Consider the following 27,849-nt stretch of genomic DNA (forward strand, 5'->3'; position numbering starts at 1 on the left):
CATTTGCCAATCTCCTTAGACAGTGTTGCATTTTTTTGGGTTTCCTTTGGCTACAAGAGTGCCTACATCAGTTCCTATTACTATCAAAGAGTGCCTTAATCAGTTCACCAGCCAGAAGATATAGAAACTAATAATGCAAATCTATTTAGCTATCATATAGTGCCGTTACAAAATTAGAGGTGAATTAAATTTCACCAATCACCATAGAAGGCACATAGGTACACTGAGGTTTCCTTGACCAACTTTTTACCCCTATTGCTGTGTGAAAAAAATCACTTGGCCAACTTCAAGAGGTCTTGCTAATTGCGTCCATTTGAACATATATACATTGCCAGCAACAAATAGTAGCCTCTTCTCCTATGACTTTGTTGAGAGAATGGTTGCTGCTGTAAACACTGCTTCTTTACCAAAAGGTAGAATTTCTGTGTTCCTGCATCATGATATGTCAACTTATTAACTGATGCAACAGTATATTACCATGTTAGTATATGGTCTGAGGCATCAAAAAAAGTTTTATTCTAATACTACGAATTCGTAAGGAGAGGAAATCCAGGATTGCGGAACAGAGACTCAAATGCATCATAGCCAAAATGGCTTTTTCAACACTTCACCAGAATATGCAGAAGATTCTAGCTGGGTACATCCTGTACTCTCTTGCTGCTTGTTCAATCATTTTCCTTCCTAGCTATGAACAATACCAGGAATTCTAATTTATTAGGACTTATATCTCGCCCAGTTGTTTTTCTAACTATAGCACTAATCCAAATCAAAGGTTAGCCCTTCTAATCATAATTTTCTGGATCAAACGTGCCCTTTTGATCTTATTTCAGGATTTGTATCTAATCCCATTTAGCTCAACATGGAACTACGCACCTCAGGTACATGTTTCTGCGAGAAGCTAAAGTACTAAGATGAACGTGATCTATGCCTAATTCAGAGGGGAAAAAGACAAATATAGTACTTCTATTGTCATCTTGCAGATTCTTATGGACTTCATATTTGCCCAGATATTAGGGAATCTAAAGCCAGTAGGTGCCTAATTCATTAACGTGAAGCTTGTGCAATGGGTGGTTCCATAAATATGACAGCGACAGAAAGAGAAATTAAGCATATCTTGAGAGGTGAAAGCAAACCACTCAACACACACCAAGTGAACCTTACTTGTCTTCTTTTCTGATAGCTGTAAAAGCGGCTATTATGAGCTTGCAGATTTCTGTGAGACAGCTTCCTTTAACTATCTCTTCGAAATCATGAACATGTTCAGCAGAAGATTCCACCGATACTGACAAGTAGGCCTATAAGAGAATGAAATACTTATCCTGGTCAGGAAAAGATAATGATTATCTATAACTGAACTCAAAGATCTTTTTGCAGCAACGTCTTCTGGAAATTCTGCAAGTGAATGAACTACTCAAGGAATCAAAATTGGATATCCTAGACGTGAATAAATTTGATTGCGAGTAAGAACAATCACCAAAAAGGCATGTCCTAGAAGCAGCTGGGCAACATCTGTTCCAACTTTTTTTATGATACTCTTCGTGCTGCTGCTATTTGAGAAGCACTTCAAAATACCTTCAAATGTGGAATCATTCACTTGACTGTTTAATCTCCTCGTACGAACAGAAGACTGCAACGAGTAAATTTAAGTAGTTTTAACAAGGACTGCAACATGGAGTACATTAAACTGGTATTAATTTCTCAAAATTCTAGCTTGTAACCTCTGCATTAAACCAGGCAACATCAAACAAAGATGGTGAGAAAACCAAATAGAACAAGCTTTCTGATAGATGACACCTCAACCAATATAAGGTACAGGGAACTACCAACAGAACCAAAAACAAAATTGGGGCATGAATCTTTTGAAATTCCTAAAATAGAAAACGCAAACGAGTCATATGTTGAAAATGTTCAACTTGTCAAAACTCAAAACTAAGGACTTCTGCAACAGTCCAAGGAACTTGCTTGTATACCATTTCCCATAGAAGAGCTACGGAAAATTTATGCCCCATATTTTCCAACTACCAATAAATATTTCCATAAAGCATCTAGGCCGCAACCTCTATCCATACTCGTCGAATGTGATGAATTGAAAGCAAAAGCTCCTGAATATCAAGACATTAAGCAACAGAATGGTTCCACAAACATGCCTAGTACTTCAACTATGCATCAACCAGAGCCTAAATATCTGTACAGAAATTCATGAATAAATTTGAAAGAGATTGGCAGGTGGACTGGTTAAAGGTAAATAGTACTTTTTCTGATAAGTCTGGTTAAAACTTAAAAGTAAATATCTTGATAAAGAATTTCCTATGCTTACATGCACGACTTCACATTTCTGCCATCGAAAACAAAATGAAGAAACCAGCACGATATGAACTAAGACAGCACAAACGGACAGTTGTGTTTAGGAAGTATATGGAATGCTAGAATGAGAAAGGAGCCATCTGCTATATGCTAATGTGTAATACTAAGTCTCACGGTAAAATATCTACAGAGTCCAAGGATTCCTCAAGCAAAGCTTATCAGTCTTTGCCTAGAATTACACACTATATTTAACAGCTTGGACATCTCCTGAATTTAATGTCTTAACAAATTAACTATCAACTCATCCCTGTATTTATATATAAAAGAGAGCAAACTTCTTGCCTTTAAACTGAATGCATCATGCTGCAACAAAAATAGGACTGAGGACATCTAGATAGCATCCAGAAAAATGTCACTACTCACTAAAGTCAAGTCTCAACTCCCATGAAAACGTGTACAAGCACCAAAGCTTCACTAGAAGTTGACTTTTATGTTGTAGCAAGAATCACAACAATCACGCATTCAGCTTATGAAAACATGTAAATGTCCTACTAAATGGAGATGGAAAAGCTTTTTATTGCTTTTAGAACAGCAGATCAATTCAAAGAAGTGTGGATTATCCCAGTGGGATGGTTGGACAGCACGGACCAAATAGCATAAGTATTCAACTGAAGGGTATGACACTTCGTATGACTTAGCTACACCTGCCGTTAGAAGTGTCACATGATATTGAGCAGTATGAACCCAATAATCGAAAAAGTGGAAAAAAGGTTAATAGGATAGAAGAAGAGGTTAGTAGAAAAGGTCAGAAGAAGTATTATTGAAAGCATGAAAGAGGTATGTATCAATAGCATACTGTCTAACATCCCAACAGTATTTCATGTCTATCATGCATGCATCTGGTCCTATCACCAAAAAGTTAGAAAGACCCCAAAAATCCAAGCAAATAAAATAGAGCAACAATAACAAAAGAATGCCAATAACAAAATACCAAGCTTCATAATGAAACTAAATTCAATAAACTAAAACACTGCCCCAATCCACGTATCTAGCCTACATTCCACTACAAAATTCCTACCAGGTGAATGAAGTGGAGATACTTCCACTGTCGGTTTTAAAATTTGTTAAGATCTGTTATGATGACAGAAGAATGCGTTTACCTTAGGCGTGTACTTTTGAAAATACTGCATGATCATTTTTAGCTTCCACCAGGGGTCATCAAAGACCTGCAGAAAATTGTCTCACCATATTAGCATTCTCCTTGACAAGCAAAATGCATCAGAATGCCAACGAAACATGTAGTGTAACAAAAACTCAAAGTCAGTTTAGCATTTGTGATATAAGATTTCCAGGGACCACATAGAGAAAATATAAATATCTTCCCAATAAAGATACTAAGTTTCATCTCATTATCCTACTAAAATAGGAAAAAAGGACATTACCTGAAAAAAGGGTGAGAGCATATCAGAATTGTAAGCGAGCTCATCCAAAATGATCTCTGCAGCAGGTGTTCTGCACCATCTCTGATATCAATCACATTTCTCAATCCGATGGCTTTACGTAAAGCAAAATAGTTCATTCAACGAAATACCTCACACCATCAGCTCTGTTGGTAAGGCCTTGAACATCTGCCACGTTCCGTGATATATCCAGCTCCATCATCTAATTATGAAACAAGTCACAGTTAGAATTGGTCAAATACATATTTTAAAGAAGAGAATGTCATGAATTCACCATTCTGAGGAGCTTCTTCAGATAGATACAAGTAGATTGTTTGAGTTCAGGTAAAGCTAGTACAAAAGCAGCAGTGCAATTATATGACATTTCGTTTGAATGAGGTGCCAGTGAATCCACATCAGAGGTGGACTCAGATTGGTCAGATAAGTCAGAGCGCACATCACATATAACCGACAGACAGTCCTTGACTAGGCCTTTGTAGATTAGTTTTCTTGACCCCTGAACAATGCGTGGAAGACAAATAAGTAAAGGCATCCTACGCACACCTCAGTAATCCAACACTTCTAAGTAGAAATATTCCAGACAATTAAAAATGGTAACATTTGAAAATGAAGACATACCAAAAGCATGTTGAGCAACGAATCCCGCAAAAGGGTCCAACTCATCTTCTCTGTAAGATGAACCTTTTAATGATGTTTTCAAGAAGACCTCTTAAGGTGCATGACACTTCATGAGAATTAAAATCCTTTTTGGTAATGAGAATTAGAATCCTCCGAAAATCATTACCTTTAAATGCATTATTACGAGGCACAAAGTCTGCTTCAAGCACACCGACAAGATAGTGAAGTAGTAGCATCTTCCTTAATATCTGCAGTGGGTCTTGTCAGACTATTTGATTAATATACAAAGACAAGGTAATTCTTCAATGACACTATGCACAAATTCACGAACCCAATGGCTGACAAAAGATAAAAGGACAAAATTGACCTGTGAATTTTCTTATTAGTCTTAAAGAAACAATTAGAAAATTGACCTGTGAAATTATCTTATTAGTCAAGATTGTCAGTGCCATGTTCAATTCAATGTACATCCACAAAGGAATTCGATATGACTATATATCCAGTGTCAAAAGCTCAATAGAAAAACGCACACCGTTGGTGGATAAAGAAGGGTCAGAAGCTAACTGTACATTCTAGCACTTGGTAAATACTTCATCCTCACTGGAGATACTGCTCCAGTGGTAACATGTGAGAGACAAATAAGTTTTATACTTCTTAAATACCCAAGGAAAAGGCAACCTCTGAGCATAAATCAAGGAAATTGTGAAAAGGTCAATATGGGCCAAAGAACCTGGCTGCCGGACTAAGTGTAGTTGAAATTTCCACGTCTACTGGTATCTCAGCTGACAAGCTATGATAATAAAAGAACATACAATATTACAACGAATAGAGTTTGAAAGAGACTTCAATAGAGTAACTGACCTTTGTTTCTAATGCTTTTGACTTCTGGTTGATCATTTTCCCAAGTTCTTGTATTAGTGAATGAAAGCCCTAAAATCATCAGAAAGATTAACACCACCAAGATACACGTGAGCGGAATATTAAAGTTCAGTAAAACAGTAAAATGCACATAAGTTATTGGTGTAAATGTGTGATATAGCCATTACATACAATCTGACTCACCAAGGGGTCAATTGATCCACTTGAGCCTTTATTTGCTTCCTCGTCCCTATCCAATCCTAGAGAAAATGGACACCAGGCCTGACAAAGAGTAGCCAATCATTATTGAAGTTAAAATTGAGAAAACAACTCCGTCTGGGAACTACCGGGTTTTCAAGTGTCAGAGGATAGAGATACCTCTTCAACTAAACCAGGTTCATTGAGAATGGTTGGTGGCAGACATGATTCTGGTTTCTCCATTTTGGGCAAGCACACCCTAGGAAAGCGCTAGATTCACAAGAAAATACTTCCGAAGTAAGAATATTAAAAGCGGCAATAATATAAACTTAAACGTACTAAATAAGGCAAGCTCGTACCTTATCCAACTCATTTAGAAGTTGATAACTACCCATTATTAGCTCAAGTGAAGTCTCTTCCTTCAAAATTTGGAAAATGGCTTCCCGCATTGTGCTGTTCCAACATATCCGTAAAATTAAATGATAGGAACTGTGCGTCGTAACTTGAAAGCTAAACTGACACACATTTAAGATTTGGGGGGGGGGGGGGGGAAAAATCAATCATGCCAACTACATCGCAGCAAAAGGTTTCTTCTTTGGCATTTTCTTTTTGACGAGTAATGAGCAAAATGTTATATTGCCACAAAAGCTGAGCAAATACAAGCAACATAAAGAGGCAAAAGTCATAGACGAAAAGATGTTTTCACAATCATCTATACAAAAAGGGAGAAGTTCTATGGACTCCGTAAGTTTACAGAAACGAACAAACATTTGAACTAGAACTAAGACCATGCAGATTGACAAAGAATACAACTTAATTATAAATAAACTAAAAGTGATCCTATATATCAACCAGTAGATGTAATAAGAAACTCCGCACTAATATAGACAATTGACTAAATTAAGGACTTGCAACAAACCACAACTACAATTATCACATATTTCTTATTACAAGAGAAGGAAAAATAATTAGAGAACGGAAAGGGGAAAAGGAGAAGCTGAGGTAAAATCTTCAGTAGCCGAACAGCAGAAGTAAAAACAATGTGTGAAAGGAGTATATAAGTAGTCGTTCTTAGAACCTGTTTGGCCATGTATTTTCATTTTATTTTGAAAATCAGCATTCGGCCATGAAAATTCCAAATCCTGTTTTCACTTTGAGTACATTCAAGCAACCAAATATTCTTTGCAAAAACTATAACCAAACACAACTTCATCTTCTCAATAATTCCAAATAAACAAGATTAACAAGATTTTGAACTCCATTTCTCCTCAAAATGCACATTAAGATGTTAAATTTCTAATATAGCAAGAATATCAAGCAGTCATACCACAGTGTGTATAGTGTATACATCTATATAGTTCAGTATATATAGAGAGAGAGTTATTGATAATCATAATATCATACAATATATTATGCAAATACAAAATAGAGAGAAAATACATGGTAGGTGGTGTTCCATGATCCGGAAGTAACGAAGCAGAGCGAATAGCTTCCAGAAAAGCAAGACCTACACGAAATATCAATCGATGAAGAAAAGAGATGAACAAATGAAAGGAAAAAAAGAGAAGTAAAAGGCGTAGTTACTATCGTCATGGCGGTGATGAGAGTCTCTATTGAAACCAGAAGTATCCAGAATTGCCATTGTGTTCTCTTCTATTCCTCCATTATTCCTTCCCCTGACTCTCTTTCTCCTCTCCATTTTCCTCAGATTTTTCAAAACCCTAGGAAGAAACGAGTTGATTCTCACTCCCCTCTTTGGTTTTTTCCCGCCACTGTAATGCGATGATTCAGATGTTATAATCGTTTGATTTTATTGGTATCTGTCACTGAGGAAACAGGCCCCAAAAACATAATTTAAGTAAAAAATTGAATTCCGTTGCCGGGACTTGAACCCGGGTCTTTCGGGTGAGAGCCGAATATCCTGACCAACTAGACTACAACGGATTCTTATGCGAAATTTCATATGATTTTGATTTTCTTTTCTCTTTACAAAAAAAATAACAAGTGTAACAGAGGAGGATCAACAGTCCACTTGCCTTCATCATTCAAACATTCAATATGTCATGGGTGGCAAAGGTGTTATGAGCAATTTTCTAGGACTACAACAATAATAACATACTCAATATAGTTTTACAAGTGGGGTTTGAGGAGAGATGGTGTGTATGCAGTGTTATTCCTACATGTGAGGTAGAGAGGATGATTCTTATAGACCCTCTGCTCAAGTAAAGTATACCAAAATTAAGTACGGAAAGGAAATACAAAAAAATAAAAGAGAAAGAGAACAGTAGCGACTACAAATTAAATAATATGGTAAACGAAGCAAAGGACCAAAGTGAAGGAAACAATATGTAATAATAAAATAGAAGACTAAGATAGCAGTAGAGTAGTAATAATAATATGGATAAGAAAAACTAAACAATGCTCGACTACCTACTAACCGTCTAACCTAATTCTCGACCTCCACATTCTCCTATCTAGGTCATGTCTGGTAAGTTACATGTGTGTCATCCATATCCTGTCTAATCACCGCCAAAACTTAAAAGTAAGTTTTATAAAGTGATTGTTAAACCAGCCATGTTAAATAAGGCGGAGTAATGTTGGGATTCTAAGTAGATATAAATTTGCATTTAATATCATATCAAGTAGAAAAATTGATTGTCTTGGGTTTGTGTTAATTAGGAGAGTGTATATTCAATGGCGTACGCAGGATTTTTAATAAGTGTCGCATTTAAAGATGTGACAAAAGAATATATCACTATAACGACACAATATTAAAAGGCTGCATCTTTTGTAACACTAATATTCCAATCTATCATACTCAACAAACCATTAGAAATTAAAACGATACAATTGACAATAAAAGCTATTTTGAGAAAAATTGTGATTCGAGGTTGAAATTTACGTGTTTTAAGATGTGTTTTTATTCTTGCATCATGGTCATATTGATAATATTTTCGAATGTGAATCTTTTACGGGGATCAACTTTCAAGGAACTTAAATCAACTCTCACTTATCAATGTTTTTTTTCCGACTTATTTCCTCTTTCTTCCAAGCAAGATGAATTTTGAGATGTTAAATTTGGTTTTAAAAGTTTGCAAAATATTTTAGGAAAATTTCTCCACTTAATTACAATTTCAAAAAATCAATTTAGAAAAAATTTAAATAATTTCACAAAGTGCACCAAACAAAGGAAAAATAATGAATGTGAAGAAACTCTAACTGGAGCTTCGCACCAAAATATTACAAATTTAACAGGAGAATGAATAATTAAATTAAGTCATATTTTAAGCATGCTTGAATAATCAACATCTTTTTAATTTCCTTATCAGTCTCCACGAATAGGTCAATTACTAACTTTAGCATCTCAATTAATATTCAATACCAGGCTACCAGCTATAAGGCTCTAAATATTTTTCAGAAAAACTGAAAAAAAAAAAAAAAAACAGTGCTTAGTGAGTATTGAACCCCCGACATCTCAGACACATTAGGCTGCCTTCACAGCTGAACCAACTGGCTTTTACTGCCACGGTTTGTCATTTTAAGCCTTTTATCCATTGGCTTTTTTTTTTTCCCATGTAATATATATCTACGAAAATTTTCGGACGAAGCCGTGTCGGTTGACACCCCTTCATACAAGGTGTGTCCGCCCCTGTGTATATTAATCTCTACAAATTAAAGGACCATGAATCATGTATATAAGTATATGATTTTCTTCGTTTAGCTAAGTATAAATGTTTACAGTACACTGGATGAGATTTGACTGGGGACAAAAGAGTTTCGTGTTTTCCAAAAATGTGTAGGATCATATCTACTTTTTGAGTCGAATAAGCTTTAAAATCTTGATTCTGACTCGAGATACTCAATCTTGATTCTGACTTGAGATACTCTTACTCATGAGTGCATAGCTTGGACGACTCAATTATGATATTCCAATACAGAGAGAGAGAGAGTACGCAAGAGTACTTATCTAAGAATTCTTCCACTCAAGGGTGTTGCTTAATAGTTTAGTGGTTAATGAAGTGGTTGAAATTCATGAGGACGATTTAGGTACAATTTTTAGCGGAAACAAAAATACTAGGTGATTTATTCTCATTCGTGCAAGCTAATGACTATGTGATCATAGTTATCTGATACCTGTAGTAGATAACATATACTTTGTCAAATTAATCGAGGTATGTGTAAACTATCCGTATATCACCGTTATAAGAAAAAAAAAACTCCAATTCTTGCTGCATTGAAAAATAAAAGCATTCACACTGAAAGCGTTTCCTTGAGAGATTTATGGAGTAGCAATTGATATTTCATTTATGTTTGATTGGAGTATGAAACGTACTTTGTCCAGCTGACCCACTCTGTTTGCCCAAAATAATGAATGCTAAGATTAATGGTCAACTTTAGAAGTTGAAATATACCTACTTTTTCAAGCTTTTAATTGCCTAACGTCCTTTGAAATACGTACACTTGCTGTAACTATGTGTGTATTATCACATTAAAGTTAATGAAAATATTCTATACTTTACCATATGCATACATATTGCTACAATTAACAAACCAAAGTAGTTGTATAATATTGGTATTTTATTTCATTCAATATACATAAATACAAAGGTATTATCTGATAACATGATATATATATGATGAACCGCTGCTTTTCTGGTTTTGAATTTGAATTTTCACGAATTTAAGTTCTCAAAATATAGATAGAGAGGAAAAATTTTCAGTCAAAGAGTATTATATATACGATAACAGCGAATACAAGAATTGGTAGCACGACTCAAATGAAATAGCTGGGATTTCAAGTGGAATAATAGAAGACAAAGAAAGACAAAATATGTATATATGTGAACTCTTCTCAAAGGATTTGGGTTGCATTAGCAAATGGACAGATATATATATGTTTACCCCGAAATTAGGTAATCAATTAAATTTGTAAGTGAGGTATAGGATATGTGGGCAAACTTTAATCTTTGTTAGTTTTTGAGGGAATATATATATATATAGATTCGTGTACAATGGTTTGTAGATATGAATATATACGTTAATAACTTGGATACATGCGTTGCATATGTTTCTATGGATGATTAAGTATAGTGATATTAGAAGAATGAAGCTAAACAATAGTACTCCACAGATCCGGACTAAAGAGAGAAATAATATTTTGATTTGCTATTACAATGTTCTTGATCTCAAAAAAGCTAATTACCCTTAAAAGTAGGGAAATGCCCCCTATTTATAGTTTTACCCTATGCCTTGTACAACAAAATGTTCTTTAGAATCAAAGAAAACCCTAAAAAGGATAGGGTTGGGACATACTGTCTAACACCCGTACGATTTAAGTAGCAAGATAACCTGAGTAACGGTCTTGAAGCGTGCCAACTTTGTAATCGATCACCCGTACTAACGGCCACGATCAACTCGCCATGGAGTCCTGACTAACGGCCACGATCAACTCGGCCATGGAGAAACCGAACTAACGACCACGATCAATTCGGCCATGGAGAAACTGGACCAAACGATTTCCTCCGCTTTCTTCTGATCAACCACTTCTAGTGCAATACCTCCGGTCCGAAAGAAAGTCTTCATGCTCGTGCTTGTTTCTTTCTTTCCTCGATTCCCGATCTCACCGGTCTAGCATAAATCTGATTTTTACCGTATACAATATAGACCTATCATGCATGTTAGATAGACTTTACAACTACTCGCGTGACTTGGGGTTCATATGTGATCAATCTGCAACCACCAAATTTAAGAAAATTTGAATTATAAGAAAATTCCAGCTATTTATCATTTGTTGTAGACACTATGAGAACCAGCTAGCTGGGCCATTAATCCTGTTCAAAGGTTGGCTGAAAAATTAATGTACCGCCGGTTGCGTATTTATAAGATGTTTGTCAGTCTCTGGAGATTGTACGACGAGATTATTGATCAAATTCCTTCTTTTTTCAGTTTCATAGGAGAAAATATTACTCCCTTATTAATCCAAATTTATGTGAAATTGGGCATAGAATTTAATAAAAAAACTCAAAATTTATAGTACAAAATAAGTCATAAATATTTGTGTATATTTATGTCACTATAAGTTATTTCATTAAGAGTAAATGAGAAGTTTAAAGTTTAATGAAGTAATTTTTAAATATAAAAACATAGTCTCATTTTTTTGTGACATACTAAAAAGGGGAGTGCATCACTGTATTTCGTGATAGATGGAGTCGATCAAGCTGTAGTTTGGCTAAAGAAAAATAAAAGCATTCTTGAATTAGCAGTACAAAGGATAATTATAGAAATCAAACAAGAGTTTTCAGATAAAGGAGATTTTTGTGTGAAATATAGGCTGATTGAGGAATCATCAAAGAAATTTAAAGCTCCAATAGTTCAAATCTTCTCAACAACAACATGACATGATCAATCTGAAAATTGGGACATTAATTAGCACACAAATTCACATAAAAGCTGCTTTTGTCCTTTTTATTTTTTGGTAAGGAAGACGCGGCAGGGGTGGCTGTTAGTAAACCTAACAATATTAATTATGGGCTGACCGAGAAAGCAACGAAAGCCACGTGACAATTTGAAAACGATGGATTTAATTGATAAATACTCCCTCCGTTCATTTTTAGTTATCCATTATATTAAAATAAATTTTCACTTTTACTTATTTATTTTAACATATCAAGAAAAGACAATTTTTTTTCTTGTTTTACCCTTTACATTAATTACTCATTTTAAAATTATTCTTCAAGTCCAATGAGACTATACACCAATTAATATGGGTATTATAGTAAAATATTTATTTCATTTATTAAATCTTAAAGAAATGCTAGTAAAATTAAAAAAAAATTTGACAAAGAAAATTTAACTATATAATACAAATAATGCCTTTACTTTGCTGCCCTTTTATTAGGGCAGGGAAAAAGTGGCAGGAGTGCGTGCTTCTCCGGTCTTATTTACATGTTGCTCCTACAAAAAATAATTATTCCAAAATATTTAGTTTATCGTTTTAGAAATTCAAGATTATACTCTTACTACTCTAATAAAAGTTGAAAGAAGCAAACAATTTGAGAAATCAAATAACTAGTACTATTAATATTTAGGTAAATAGGGTGCAAAAGTTTAAAGTCATAAATAAATCGAACTTTAAGGAAGTTGTAATATTTCAAATCACACTATTATGAAATCAAACCTGAAAAAATGTCTCTAAAATTATTCCTTATTATTATAATGCGTAAAATAAGTGACAGTATGAAATTAACACGTTCATGACAAACAGTTATTTTGTCACATAAATTCAGACAAACGTCTTACTGACTATACTTTGTCCACCGCCCCCGGAAAAAAAAGGAGAGAGAAGGGGTAGTTGCTACTTGGCCTAACAATAATAAAGTCCCTTTACTCTATTTAAGGACAGGCAGAGTTCAATTGAAGTTTAATCAGTAAAGTTTACGTAATACTCTTTTGTTTGAATTGAGTGTGTGAAAATGCTGATGAGGCTGATTTTCATTTTTCTACTGGCTTTGGTGCCATTTCATCATAATGCTGCAGTAGAAGCCATTGAAGTAAGTGAGCTGAGGAAACTGGCAGCAAAGAACAATGTGACATGTATCTTGGTGTTTGGAGATTCAAGTGTAGATCCCGGAAATAACAATCATATTTCTACTATAAACAAGGCCGATTACTTGCCTTATGGGATGGACCTTCCCAATTCTCAACCTACTGGCAGGTTCTCTAATGGAAAACTTGCCACTGACTTCATTGGTAACTACTTACTATCTTCATTGGCTGTTTTGGTTTTTGTTTATGTTTGAAAAATTAGATGTTGATGCTTCCACTTAATGGTTTGATTTGAAAAAAGAAATTTTTCAAGTATACTCCTAACATTTGCTATTTGTCTTACATTTGTTCTTTGTTTACTTTTCTGCCCGTGTAAATTTATACCATTATCTTTCGTCTTAACTATGGCCTCACATTCTCACTCAAAGAGGCAGAAGCCGGCTACGGGTTTCACCGAACACAGTAGCTAGCTTTTGCTCAAATAGTATAGTTTTGTTATTATAAAATTTATTAAAATACATGTAAACATATTAAATTTAGAACTCAAGTATTAACATTTGAAACTATCGTTCTAAAATCTAGAACCAATGGTTCCACCTCTTTTTTTTTCCAATGAAAAAAATGGTCTAATTTAACTAATATGGTGGAAGCACGCACAAGAGCTAGTATATTGTACCTTGTCAATTCTGATTGGCTGTTATATTTTACTTTTATAAATAAATTACTACACCAACTGAAAATGATTAAACACAAAAGTATAATTATGGTTTTGCAGCGGAGGCACTTGGCTATGTGAACTTGACCAGAGGGTTTCTGGACCCACAAATAAACAAGGTGGATATGCTACATGGCATTAGTTTTGCATCAGCAGCTTCTGGTTATGATGATCTCACTGCCAATTTGTCTGTACGTTTTTTCCTAGCCACCTGGTCCTTTCGTATTTTTATCTTTTTGGATTAATTAAATTTTCTATCTTTAAACGTTTTCTTTTTCCTGAAAAATCAGAATGCAATGACACTAGCCAAGCAAAGGGAGTATCTCGGGCACTATGAAATCCACTTGAGGCAAATGGTGGGAGCTGAGAAAGCAAAAGAAACCATGAAGAATGCACTATATATAATAAGTATGGGCACTAATGACTTCCTCCAAAATTACTTTGTGGAACTTGTACGCTCAAAGCAATACACGGTGGAACAGTACCAGAACTTCTTGATCCATTCCTTGTTCACTCACGTCAAGGTCCTCTTTCTCTCTCTCCTTTCAAATGTTTGAAGACGAGTTTATATGTTTCTCCTTTTTCAATAACGTATGGTACGGTGATTTGAATTTTTTTTTAAAAAAAAAATAACATATGGTGGCCGTCAGCTTGCACGTATATCGTTGTTTAATCAGATACTATTATTTTCCATCGGCACAAGTAAAAGGGTAATTTATAATTCTGCTCATAAAAAAATTTAGGCATTTCATTGACTACTGGACCAGTCTTCTTCTTCTTTTTTTTCCTTTCTTGTGAAAATAAAACTTTATTAATCACCAGAAAAAAACTACTGTATTACAAACTGGACCACAGTCTTGGGTGTATTTATATGCATTACTTGCCTTTTTCTAGATAAAAAGATCATTCTTGATATTCTATTTGAATGATAATTGAATTGAGTAAAGTTTGGTTGGTGGAATTGAAATGAGTGGTACGTACGTATGTTACCTGTTCCTGCTGCCTAGCCCCACTAAGATTCAAAGCGTGGGGTAAGGAATAGAAAGATTGTGTGTTCTCTGTGAAATTATATTTACGTACTTTCCCTTTCAATTCATTTTTTAATTAAAGTTTTACCAAATTAGTAGATCAGACCCCTTCTGTAAAATTTTACTACTAGTCATTTCCAAAACTTAAACATACAAAAAAAAAAAAAGAACATGCAGTTCGTTAATTCAACCTAAGTTTTTGTTATAAAGCTTATATGTAGTACTAGTATAAGTTTAATTAGATCGATTGATCAAATATGATTATTTTCTTTATTTTTTTCAATTTCTCCTAGTTTCTACTTAGGGATGCATGTCTTTTTCTATAGTAGTTCTAGATGAAACTAATGAAATAGTTGGCAACGCACACTTGTAACGGCTTTATGCTTGCACATTTATGTTATATAATATATGAAGTGACTTAATTAAATATTTATTTTACAGATAATTCATGGTCAAGGAGCAAGAAGAATTGCAGTGGTGGGAGTTCCTCCTCTTGGGTGTGAACCACTTCTTAGAACCATTCGAGATGATGAAACAAAGTGCGATGATGATTTGAACAAAGTTGCTTTCTCTTTCAATCTAAAAATCAAAAGAGAATTGCAAGCCCTTAAAAGATTATTTGGCATTAAAGCTTCCTACATAGACATCTATAGCATCATTCTTGAAGCAGTCCAAAATCCCCATAAATTCGGTAAGAAAGCTACGTTTATTACTCTTTGTATCCCATGGAATATGTTTTCTATGGGATGGAAAAATAAGTAGTAACTTTTATTTTCATAAACTATTTTTAGATTACGTGAAAGTATCTTACTTATTTCACATGTACTTTATGTTGCTAATTATAATTATGGAAATGAATTAATTAACAGGTTTTACAGAGACGAGTAAGGGGTGCTGTGGGACAGGAACAACAGAGTATGGAGAGACTTGTAAGGGATTGAAAGCTTGTGCTGATCGAACAAAGTTTGTGTTCTGGGACGCTGTTCATCCCTCTGAGAAAATGTATAAGATCATGGCTGATGAAGCTCTTAAAGCAATAAATGTTGATTTACTCGACTAATAATCATCTTCTTTTTAAAAAAAAAAAAAAAAAATCATTTTGTTAATTGTTAGTTTCCTACCAATGTTAATGTCGGAAAAAACTGTTTTGTTTAGTCCTGCCTGTGTCTATGCTTTGTGGCTTATTCCAGATTGCAGGAAAATTAGCTTCTGAAGTGGGGAACTTTGGAATGTGTGGTTCTCCAATTTGCGTGTTGATTCAGTTGAATAAATCTATTAATTTTTTGTAAAAGTGTTGTTTTCACTTAAAATTAAAGTTAGTATTAATGACTTTAGTTGTTCTTTCTAAAATAGGGGTCGGGGGCAGGCTTAGGCCCCGCTACAACAAATTATGTGATGGAATACAGGCATAAAAAGCAGAACCAAATAACTAGAATCAAATTTGCCTTAAATATAGACAACACATAATCATAGATTTTAATCAAAAATAAAATCGTCACTTATCTCTTGAAACGTAACGGCGACCACAAATCTATCCTTCAAGTATGAGATCTTCCACAACAGCACTGCACACCAATTCCGCAATCTTCTACTATGTATCCTAAATATTCTATGAACTAGAATACCCGAGGGGCGAGTATTGGTAAATGCCTAAGAAAAGTGTATCACTTAGGGCTGAAAAGCCTTGTATATATACACACATTTAGGCTGGGGTGGGCATGGTATGGTAGATACTGATTACCGTAACGAAATCGAATTTTTTTTATACCGCGGTTTCGGTATTATGGTATTTGGCATGCATTTTTAAAAAGTTTGGTATTCGGTACGGTATTCGATATTCATAAAGAAAATATCGAAATACCGAATACCATAGCGAAGTATATAATTACATATACAATTCATATATCTTAGTATTATAATACTAACAACTATATAAACTAGCATTATTAGAAAACTAATTGTTTAAACGTTGAAACTTTGACTACTCTATCTTGACTTAAATGCCTTTTTTGTGTAATTAATTTACGAAGGGGACTGGTTGTACTTTCCTTTGAATAGTTTTACATGTGTAAGGGGTTTAGCACATAATAATTGAGACGTTTCTTAAGTAGTGAAAGTCATAATTCTCCACGATATGAGTATGTATAAGTCGAAGTCGGACAAACTATGGTACCAATTTACCGTACCATAAAATACCGAAACCGAACTTTAAAATACCGAACCATACCGAATTAATTTGGTACGGTAATGGTATAGTATTTTTAGAAATCGAAAATCGAAATTACCGTACTGAAGTTTCAAATATCGTACCATTCCCACCCCAACATTTAGGATGTAAAACCCTAGCAAAAAACATGTGGCTTTTCCTTGCCCACCAAGAATATTATTTTCCTTGTTCTGGAATATTCAGGCATAGTAGGGATCACATATTTAATAATGAGGCTTCCTATTGTGATACTGTTATATCCCGCACTTTTGTACGTCGGGACATTCCGGACTAGTTGCGGAAAGTTAAGGACAAGAGGATTCCGGGATATGAAGTAAAGAATTTTAACCACGATTTTGTTTTTAAAGCGAAAGTTGCTTGTTATTTTGTTGGAATGAGACATTAAGAAAAACGTGGGGTTGAAAGAAATTATGGAGACTAGTGTTTCATGAAATATGGAGCCAAAAGTGAAGAATTGGAGAGTAATTTTCATGAAATTAAAAGCCATGTGACTTGCACATGACTTGTGGACCATGACACACTTATATTATAAGATGACTTAGCATTATTTAGTCATCTTCCAAGCTCTAGAAAGATGAAGAAATATGGAGAAAAAAAAGGAGTCGTTCGGTTTCAAGGGCCGGCCGAATTTGGCCATGGAGATTTCACCACAAAAAATTATTTTCTTCCATGTTTTCCACTCTTTGGAAGGTGCTAAACAACATGAAGTGGTTGTTGAATCAAGCAAAGTTCTTGTTCTAGCAAATCCTTGCCTTAGCCGAATGAAGAGGGAGTGGAAGAAGGTGAGTTCTAATCCTATTTTCATGTGTTATAGATGGGTTATGTGTTGTAGTATGTGAGATACAATGAAATACATGGGTATGTAGATGTTGGTGTGGCCGTGTATGTTAGGCTATGGCCAAATAGTGGGCTGTTTTTGTAAGACATGATGAATTGATTTCATTTAGTGTTCTTAGTTGTATTGTAATGTGTTGAAACGAATGAAATTATGAAAATATGGACATTGAAGTTGAGCCGTGGATAGTGATGTTTGGCCGTGCTTGTGTGTTGTATGTTTAAGGGTGATGAATTCATTGAATGTAGCATGTTTGTGTGTTGATGTAGTGTGTAGAAAAGGAATGAAACTCATGAAATTGTACACGATGATGTTGGTCGTATAGGGGCTGGTTTGGGGCAGCCATGGTGAGCTAATGTTATATGGTGTTTTGGTTGTTGTCGTCGTGCATTATATGATGTAAAATGAAGTTTAATGATCCTAAGTTGAAGTTAAAATTTGGTGGGCTGATTTAAGGGTTTATGTGGCTTTAATGTAGTTTCTTGAATTTGTAAGAATAATGTTGTTAAAGCATGGTTTGTTGACGTAGTTTGTGAATTTTTGAAGGAAGAAAATGTGTTGTGATGTTCCAATGTAGTTGCAAGATTTCGGGTAAGATGGCTTAGTGTTTGAGTTGCCTTGAATATTGTATGGATTCCTTGGAACGCTCTCAAATCGTATATGAATGGCCGCGGATTGCTACTTGAACATGTAAGTATTGATGTTAGTTTGAATATATGAAGTTGAATTGAACATTTGGAATGTTGTTGAAATATTTGGATAAGAGTTATTGGCATTATGATATATTTTGAATTGAATGGTAATGTTGTTAGAATGTTTGGTTGGTATTGTGTTGATGTAATTGGCCGAGTTTAATTCTCGGGTGGCGTATTTATAGGGGAAGTGCGCCGAAATTTCGGTAGCGATAGAAACCAAAGATTGAAATGTTAGCTTGCATGAATAGTAACTAGGTAAAGATGACCATTTGCGTGATTTCGACGAAACGGGATTGAAGCTTTGGCATGTGTGCAAGGGACAAGAAAGGTATGTAAAGCTACCCCTATTCTTTGTTTGGCACGTCCTAGACCTATTAGGCCGAAAACACCTTCGGGGATAATTTCGCTCCTAGGAATTCGAGTTTGATTTTAAACACTATTCATTCAAGATAATTGAAGCATGAAGCTTGTTTTTGGATATAAGAACGCTTCAACCTTCGTATTTCTTGCAAATGAACCCGAATCGCTTCGAAACTTTCCTAAATAACTTTATGAAGCCCAATGATTAAAATTTACGTCCGCCACCTCAATTGACCGAGGTGGGCCCCTTATTTCTGATTTTACTCTTTGTACTTACGATTTGTCTTCGAGCGGCTTTAAGAAATGTTTTAGCTACTAAACCAAAATCATTTTAAATATTCCATTAAGTCCTATGAAACGTTTTGATATGTACTTCGACTCTGAAAGTTCTGTTTGACATAATCCGCCGTGATGTCCGAAAGGTACGTACTACGACTTAGTTCGATTTCATTGACTTGATTCGTTATCCGTATGCCTCATCGAGTCTCTGGAAATTTCTATGGTATTTTTATTGCATTAGTTTCTCACTACTCCACTCGTGGATGCCTCAATGTTTCCCACACTGAGCCCGGGCCAGGATATGTTCTCAAGCGTATGTCTCTGCATTGTTCGCCGCGCCCGGTGTGAGGGGGTGTATATATACGTACACGGGTTGTGGTGTATGATGTGCCATGTACGCTTATGCGTCGATATCCGTTGATTATGTTCCGACGTGGCCACTTGTTATGTTCGATCTGTTTCGGAGTTATTCCCTACTCTCGAAGTATGATGTGTTTTGGCGCGGGATGGATGGAGCGCTTCGGCTCGTTCACCGAGTCCCATAGCGGGGCCGGCTTTTTGCATATGTTTTTCGCATGCATTACCGTATGATTTCGGTACGCATTTTTGATTAGCTATGCACCTCGTTCGTTTTCCGCACATTCGTTCGATTTGAGTTTTGTTTATTACATTTTCTCGCTTTTACATATTCGCACATTTTCCGTATCGACCCCTTTCTTCGGGGTCGCGTTTCGTGCCGCGCAGGCGGCACGACGATCGATTTGAGGATCCGCTCGCTAGGTTATCCGCGTCACCGTTGAAGTGCTCCTTTGTCCGGAGCCCATATTTGATATGAAATTTTCTGCTACATATGTACGTATTTATTCTGGGTACGGCGGGGCCCTGTCCCGTCATATGATTATGTTTTGTTCTGTAGAGGTCTGTAGACATGTGGTGTGGGTTCTGTATATGTTTCGTGAGATTTGCGTACGTTTAGAGTTTATCTATGTTTTGTGACGGCCTTATCGGCCCTCGTGCGGCATACCCACTTGTCCTTGTTAAATTATTATTTCTGTTTGTCTTTAATATTTTGCCAAGTTAGGGTAAGGTACATATGAGTGCCCAACTAGGGCACGTGTCGCGGCCTACGGAGTTGGGTCGTGACAAAAGTGGTATCAGAGCGGTTAGGTCCTCGGAATGTCTACAGACCGTGTCCGGCAGAGACCTGTTTATGGTGTGAAGCCGGCCACATTTATAAACGGGGAGGTGCGGGGCATTTAGGAATCAATGACCTTTCTTTCGTCTTAGATCGTGCGATAGAGCCAAGTCATAGGAAATGAAATTCCTCGTACTAACATTTGATTTCAAATAGAAGACGACGCCAATGTAAGAAGGCGATTGATAATATGGAGGTTACGAGCACGCAGTAAGCAACGGCACGACGGTGTATATGTCAAATAAGGTACCGGAGTACGAGGAATGTAAAGCCAAAAATTTTGAAAAGGAAAAGAAGAGAAAAGCGTAAGTGCGATCCAAGACGGACATACGAGGTAAAATTCCCTATTTTCATGCTATTGTCAATGCTGGGAGCCCTGTGTGGCTGTGATTTGGTGTGATATGTATATATATGTTGTTGGCCCTGTGAGGCAGTGTTGGTATTTCCTGTGTACAGGTTTTGCGATAGTCAGAGATATAGAGGAAACTCTGCCGAAATTTTCCCAGGAATAAAACGAGAATAAGGTAGGGATTTGTAATATGTCGTGAAAGGTCGTGTTAATGGTAAAGACAATACGCCGAGTTGCAAGTATGATGGACCTAGAAAAAAAATATGATATGGTAAAAAGAATTCGAAAAGGGATTGTGACATTGAGAAATGAGTTAAAGGAGGTTGGCAAATCTCGATAGAGTATTATATTAAGGTACCGACTGAATTGATAAGCATGAATAAATTATGACGAGTTTATGGCTAGGAGAAATAATAGCATGGTTAGGACAAGAGTACAGGGGCAAGGTAGTAATTGTGCTACGAGGTGTTCGAGAAATACGGTAAGGCTCCGCTTACCCCGCATTGTGTATTGAAGGTCATGCGGCGTGGTGGACGTTGTCCGACTAGCATTAAAGCCTCGTATTCCACCGGAATTCCGAAGTTAAGCGTCCGGAGTAAGGAAATTTCGGGATGGGTGACCTTCGGGAAGTTTCGGAAAATTTTACAACTTCGACCAAAGAAGCAAATGGGAAGAAGCGGAGTAGTCTAAAGGGACTTGGAATATACTGAGTAGACGAAGATTTTAAGAGGTCACGTAGAACAAGGCAAATTAGACCGGTAAGGAAGAAGGAGATGTGTCACGATTTTGGAATTGAGGTGAGTTCGAGCAGTGTTTGGAAATATTAGGTAAGTGAGACGATAGCGACTACGTGTCTGCGTAGGTGTGTGTCTCATATATGGTTATATCAACAGATATGTGTATCCCGGCAATTCTCAGGGCGGCATGGGAAAGCTCTTAAGCGGACAGGGTAGCAACGCTTAAGTGGGAAATAGTATAAGTGGCACCAATGTTATAAGACAAGTTGATGTTGGTTACCACGGGTTAAGTTTGGAAAGTTCGAATGCAATAATAGTTGGAAAGGAAAGAAAGCAAGTAGGCGGAAGGTCAGAGGACCAGAACATCAGAATCAAAATACCGCCGGATTGAAACTGGAAACTTAGGCATAGGGTAAAGTATCATCGGGACTTATACTAAGTACGCCCCTAAAGGGGGGAAGCGAGTGCGAAGGGAGCAAATGTAAAATAGAGATAATCGACTTTACGACATCCCTCAAATAAAAAGGAAGGAAAAGTTCAACTCGGAATATATTGGACCTCGTTGCATTACTCGTAGGGTAAGCAGGTTGCGTGCCGAAGATGTGATGTGTGTTAAGGTGCTATGGCAGAATAATAGCGGAGAAGTAAGGACTTGAATAGCCAAGAGAATGTGTATAACGAGAGCGCAAACTATAGTAATAATGGTAGCCCTCCCCGAGATCCTTATAAGACATTGTAAGGTTGATTGAACATTCGAGGACGAATGTTCTAAAGGGGGGAAGGATGTTATATCCCGCACTTTTGTACGTCGGGACATTCCGGACTAGTTGCGGAAAGTTAAGGACAAGAGGATTCCGGGATATGAAGTAAAGAATTTTAACCACGATTTTGTTTTAAAGCGAAAGTTGCTTGTTATTTTGTTGGAATGAGACATTAAGAAAAACGTGGGGTTGAAAGTGAAATTATGGAGACTAGTGTTTCATGAAATATGGAGCCAAAAGTGAAGAATTGGAGAGTAATTTTCATGAAATTAAAAGCCATGTGACTTGCACATGACTTGTGGACCATGACACACTTATATTATAAGATGACTTAGCATTATTTAGTCATCTTCCAAGCTCTAGAAAGATGAAGAAATATGGAGAAAAAAAAAAGGAGCTGTTCGGTTTCAAGGGCTGGCCGAATTTGGCCATGGAGATTTCACCACAAAAAATTATTTTCTTCCATGTTTTCCACTCTTTGGAAGGTGCTAAACAACATGAAGTGGTTGTTGAATCAAGCAAAGTTCTTGTTCTAGCAAATCCTTGCCTTAGCCGAATGAAGAGGGAGTGGAAGAAGGTGAGTTCTAATCCTATTTTCATGTGTTATAGATGGGTTATGTGTTGTAGTATGTGAGATACAATGAAATACATGGGTATGTAGATGTTGGTGTGGCCGTGTATGTTAGGCTATGGCCAAATAGTGGGCTGTTTTTGTAAGACATGATGAATTGATTTCATTTAGTGTTCTTAGTTGTATTGTAATGTGTTGAAACGAATGAAATTATGAAAATATGGACATTGAAGTTGAGCCGTGGATAGTGATGTTTGGCCGTGCTTGTGTGTTGTATGTTTAAGGGTGATGAATTCATTGAATGTAGCATGTTTGTGTGTTGATGTAGTGTGTAGAAAAGGAATGAAACTCATGAAATTGTACACGATGATGTTGGTCGTATAGGGGCTGGTTTGGGGCAGCCATGGTGAGCTAATGTTATATGGTGTTTTGGTTGTTGTCGTCGTGCATTATATGATGTAAAAATGAAGTTTAATGATCCTAAGTTGAAGTTAAAATTTGGTGGGCTGATTTAAGGGTTTATGTGGCTTTAATGTAGTTTCTTGAATTTGTAAGAATAATGTTGTTAAAGCATGGTTTGTTGACGTAGTTTGTGAATTTTTGAAGGAAGAAAATGTGTTGTGATGTTCCAATGTAGTTGCAAGATTTCGGGTAAGATGGCTTAGTGTTTGAGTTGCCTTGAATATTGTATGGATTCCTTGGAACGCTCTCAAATCGTATATGAATGGCCGCGGGTTGCTACTTGAACATGTAAGTATTGATGTTAGTTTGAATATATGAAGTTGAATTGAACATTTGGAATGTTGTTGAAATATTTGGATAAGAGTTATTGGCATTATGATATATTTTGAATTGAATGGTAATGTGGTTAGAATGTTTGGTTGGTATTGTGTTGATGTAATTGGCCGAGTTTAATTCTCGGGGTGGCGTATTTATAGGGGGAAGTCGCCGAAATTTCGTAGCGATAGAAACCAAAGATTGAAATGTTAGCTTGCATGAATAGTAACTAGGTAAAGATGACCATTTGCATTTCGACGAAACGGGATGAAGCTTTGGCGGGTGCAAGGGACAAGAAAGGTATGTAAAGCTACCCCTATTCTTTGTTTGGCATGTCCTAGACCTATTAGGCCGAAAACAGACCTTCGGGGATAATTCTGCTCCTAGGAATTCGAGTTTGATTTTAAACACTATTCATTCAAAGTATAATTGAAGCATGAAGCTTGTTTTTGGATATAAGAACGCTTCAACCTTCGTATTTCTTGCAAATGAACCCGAATCGCTTCGAAACTTTCCTAAATAACTTTATGAAGCCCAATGATTAAAATTTACGTCCGCCACCTCAATTGACCGAGGTGGGCCCCTTATTTCGATTTTACTCTTTTGTACTTACGATTTGTCTTCGAGCGGCTTTAAGAAATGTTTTAGCTACTAAACCAAAAATCATTTTAAATATTCCATTAAGTCCTATGAAACGTTTTGATATGTACTTCGACTGCGAAAGTTCGTTTGACATAATCCGCCGTGATGTCCGAAAGGTACGTACTACGACTTAGTTCGATTTCATTGACTTGATTCGTTATCCGGTATGCCTCATCGAGTCTCTGGAAATTTCTATGGTATTTTTATTGCATTAGTTTCTCACTACTCCACTCGTGGATGCCTCAATGTTTCCACACCGAGCCCGGGCCGGGATATGTTCTCAAGCGTATGTCTCCGCATTGTTCGCCGCGCCCGGTGTGAGGGGGTGTGTATATACGTACATGGGTTGTGGTGTATGATGTGCCATGTACGCTTATGCCGATATCGGTCGTTGATTATGTTACGATGTGGCCACTTGTTATGTTCGATCCGTTTCGGAGTTATTCCCTACTCGAAGTATGATGTGTTTTGGCGCGGGACGAAGGAGCGCCTCCTTCGTTCACCGAGTCCCATAGCGGGGCCGGCTTTTGCATATGTTTTCCGTATGCATTACCTATGATTTCGGTACGCATTTTTGATTAGCTATGCACCTCGTTCGTTTTCCGCACATTTCGTTCGATTTGAGTTTTGTTTATTACATTTTCTCGCTTTACATATTCGATACATTTTCCGCATCGACCCCCTTTCTTCGGGGTCGCGTTTCGTGCCGCGCGGTACGTACGACCGATTCGAGGATCCGTCGCTTAGGTTATCCGCTCAATGTTGAAGTGCTCCTTTGTCCGGAGCCCATATTTGATATGAAATTTTCTGCTACATATGTACGTATTTATTCTGGGTACGGCGGGGCCCTGTCCCGTCATATGATTATGTTTTGTTCTGTAGAGGTCTGTAGACATGTGGTGTGGGTTCTGTATATGTTTCGTGAGATTTGCGTACGTTTAGAGTTTATCTATGTTTTGTGACGGCCTTATCGGCCCTCGTGCGGCATACCCACTTGTCCTTGTTAAATTATTATTTCGTTTGTCTTTAATATTTTGCCAATTTAGGGTAAGGTACGTATGAGTGTCCAACTAGGGCACGTGTCGCGGCCTACGGAGTTTGGTCGTGACAGATACTAATTCAGAATACGGGATAATTAATCCTATCACAATAAATTACAATTTATTCTACTAAAAAATTGTAACTGCACTCCTCATTTTAATTTCGAAATCATACATTAAAACTTATTTAACTATCCATGTTAAGATTACAGATGTCAATCAATTAAATTAAATTATTGACAATTTAACGCATTGACTAATTGAATCCTTTTTATTTCTGCTTAACTTATATCATGTGACGGATACAAAATTCACCTGCAGGATTTTCACATGAGACTTATAAGCATTCATAAAAGGGTATCGCATTAATCTCAAGGTCGAGACATGGATTCTATCAGCTAATTATTATTTCACAAATGTATTTTGCCATTATCCAATTTATCGAGAATATATTGGCTTGCAATTGAGTCGCACCTTTTAATAAATCAAAATAATGAACAAATCACATTGATCATAATAATCATATCAAGATTAAGAGTATAAGTACATTTAATGAGCTAGAGATGTTGTTTTATATATTCAGTACAAAAACACTTATCTCTACTTGGTCCATTCAATACACACAAAATGTACTAGTACAAAAAGTCGGAACTATACTGTTCCCATAATGAAGATAATTATAGTTAATCTTGTACTACAATCATACCGATAGCTTTGTCCAATTTTCATCTTAGATTGTGAACATAAAACTTTATACTTATAAGAACCGATGATTTAATCTTCCATGTATAAGCTAAACTCTATACACTAAATCATATATTATATAAGTAAAGGACACACATATTAATACGTGATCTATTTAACTCTTGATTAAAATTGAATAAATAATTGTTCTATAATAAATACTATATCAAAACACATGGTTAACAGTATATATCCCAATAATCTCCCTCTTAGAGTTTTAATCATGACTATTATTAGAATATACCATATCTAAATGCATGATTAATGATATATACCCCAACATTATCATGTAGGCTCAACCAATTGGGTCCATCTTAGGTGGGGTGGGGGTCACCAGCCTAGGCCGTCAACCTTATGACTTTAGTTTTTGGATAATTTTATGATAATTAATGTGCTGGAAATTCTCAAGAAACATAAATTAAGTGCTCAAATAATTTGGGCATTGTCGTGAAAAATTATACAGCAGAAGTAGAAATTAAATCATTCAATAATTACACGCGGGCTTCTTTCAGAGTGGGCTTCCTCACGTTGGGCAATTTGAACCAGATTGAAAATCATATGCATTACTGGTAGAATTCATCGGGCTGGCATGTAATTTTTGTCTCTCAAATTGTTGGTCTTTAATTTTTGGAAAAATTACGTGTTATAGCTACTTTTAGTACATAATTAGTGATATTAAATACCTTTTGTTTTAATTACTAATAATAACTAAATACTTTTTGAATTTAACTAATATAGCTACACAGTAACTTTCAGTTACTAGTGCACAAATACACCTAAAATTTAGCACCCTCAATCCCATATCCCCTAACAATATTAATCACTTAATATACATTACCATTCTCTCTCCTTTTTCATAAATTTTTGACTTTCTCTATTCTCACTCACTACCCATTTCAGATTTTTCATTTCTCAAATCCCTAAAAAATTCTCTCTCTCTCTCTCTCCTTCTATCAACCACCACCACCACGAGTGGCGGCCGCCCCTCTCTCAAATTTTTTTTGGTTTCCATGATTTCAAGCTTTGTGGACAAATTAAACATAAGAAGGCAATTAACATTTCTATTTTCTTTTTTATGTGAATGATGTTCCAACTAGAATGATCATTCATTATGGTTGTGGGCTTATCTCTCATTGTGGGCAAGTTATAGCTATAAATGCCAAGACTTTTGGTCAGACCGAATACTATAAATTCTAACCGAGTTGCATCTTTGATCCGCGCTGTGGTTTTTTAGGGTTTTGAGAAGATGAAAAAAGACATCATTTGACTCCTGAACTTGGCACGAAAACTTAGTTTAGCAACTAAACTTAAGTTGTATTTATTTACCCCCCTTAACAACTTTCAAGTTAATTAAATACTTAGCGGGTGACGTGGCAGCGTACCCAATCTCTTAAAAGCGCGTGGGAGGAAAAAAAAACACTAAAAGTGGTCCCAACTATAGATATGTCATCTTCTAATTGGATGATATATTAAGATTTTCTTAATATTTTATTTTCCATTTTAAATTAACTTTTTCCTTTTCTTTCTTATTCTTTTCCCCTTTCCCCCCCCCCCCCCCCTTCGCAAATCCTCCGTCTCCTTCTTTCTTCTTCTTTTTTTCCCGGATGTCTTTTCCCAAATTGCAATATTTCTTCTTATTCTTTTTTCCATTTTCCTTGGTCGTTTTTTCTCCCTCTTTCATGTTTGTCTTCTTCCTGAGATGTCTTTTCTCCATTAATCACATAGCCTCTTTCGTAGTGTATTAAATGAGCAAAAGAGAAAAAATGGAAATGAGATTAAAGGTTGAGAAAAAAAAAAATTCAATTGGCAGGAAAGATTAAAGTTCGCCGGCACCATTTTTTCCGATGGGGTGATTTTTTATTATCTTAATCTCAATGGGTGTCCGCTGGATTATTTTATCACTGCTTATGG

At 36.1% G+C, this 27,849-nt stretch overlaps 2 protein-coding genes and 1 non-coding gene across 5 annotated transcripts; 1 reads left to right on the forward strand and 2 right to left on the reverse strand.

The window, feature by feature from the left end:
- Positions 1-27,532, reverse strand: LOC132044633 (negative regulator of systemic acquired resistance SNI1). Of its 2 annotated transcripts, XM_059435143.1 has the most exons (16): positions 27,518-27,532; positions 7,023-7,150; positions 6,879-6,945; positions 5,798-5,891; positions 5,619-5,708; positions 5,445-5,522; positions 5,244-5,312; positions 4,549-4,630; positions 4,383-4,432; positions 4,039-4,260; positions 3,896-3,966; positions 3,747-3,816; positions 3,465-3,530; positions 1,475-1,627; positions 1,162-1,295; positions 1-430 (listed from the first exon to the last, which is right to left on the reverse strand). In XM_059435143.1, exons 2-16 carry the CDS (start codon positions 7,135-7,137, stop codon positions 358-360), a joined length of 1,434 nt encoding a protein of 477 aa, XP_059291126.1. In that variant the 5' UTR covers positions 7,138-7,150; positions 27,518-27,532; the 3' UTR covers positions 1-357. The 2 variants fall into 2 exon arrangements, with proteins under 2 accessions (XP_059291126.1, XP_059291120.1); XM_059435137.1 differs by lacking the exon at positions 27,518-27,532 and having other exon boundaries at positions 7,023-7,247.
- TRNAE-CUC (transfer RNA glutamic acid (anticodon CUC)) lies at positions 7,310-7,382 on the reverse strand. The gene has a single exon. It is a non-coding gene; the product is annotated as a tRNA-Glu (tRNA).
- LOC132044621 (GDSL esterase/lipase At5g45950) lies at positions 12,807-16,017 on the forward strand. 2 transcript variants are annotated; one of them, XM_059435119.1, is made up of 6 exons: positions 12,807-13,187; positions 13,759-13,889; positions 13,989-14,222; positions 14,349-14,408; positions 15,168-15,417; positions 15,596-16,017. In XM_059435119.1, exons 1-6 carry the CDS (start codon positions 12,911-12,913, stop codon positions 15,784-15,786), a joined length of 1,143 nt encoding a protein of 380 aa, XP_059291102.1. In that variant the 5' UTR covers positions 12,807-12,910; the 3' UTR covers positions 15,787-16,017. The 2 variants fall into 2 exon arrangements, with proteins under 2 accessions (XP_059291102.1, XP_059291110.1); XM_059435127.1 differs by lacking the exon at positions 14,349-14,408 and having other exon boundaries at positions 12,832-13,187.
- Positions 27,533-27,849: the final 317 nt, after the last annotated feature.

The sequence above is a fragment of the Lycium ferocissimum genome, chromosome 2 (genome assembly GCF_029784015.1).
Source record: "Lycium ferocissimum isolate CSIRO_LF1 chromosome 2, AGI_CSIRO_Lferr_CH_V1, whole genome shotgun sequence".
In the NCBI taxonomy this organism is placed as follows: domain Eukaryota; kingdom Viridiplantae; phylum Streptophyta; class Magnoliopsida; order Solanales; family Solanaceae; genus Lycium; species Lycium ferocissimum.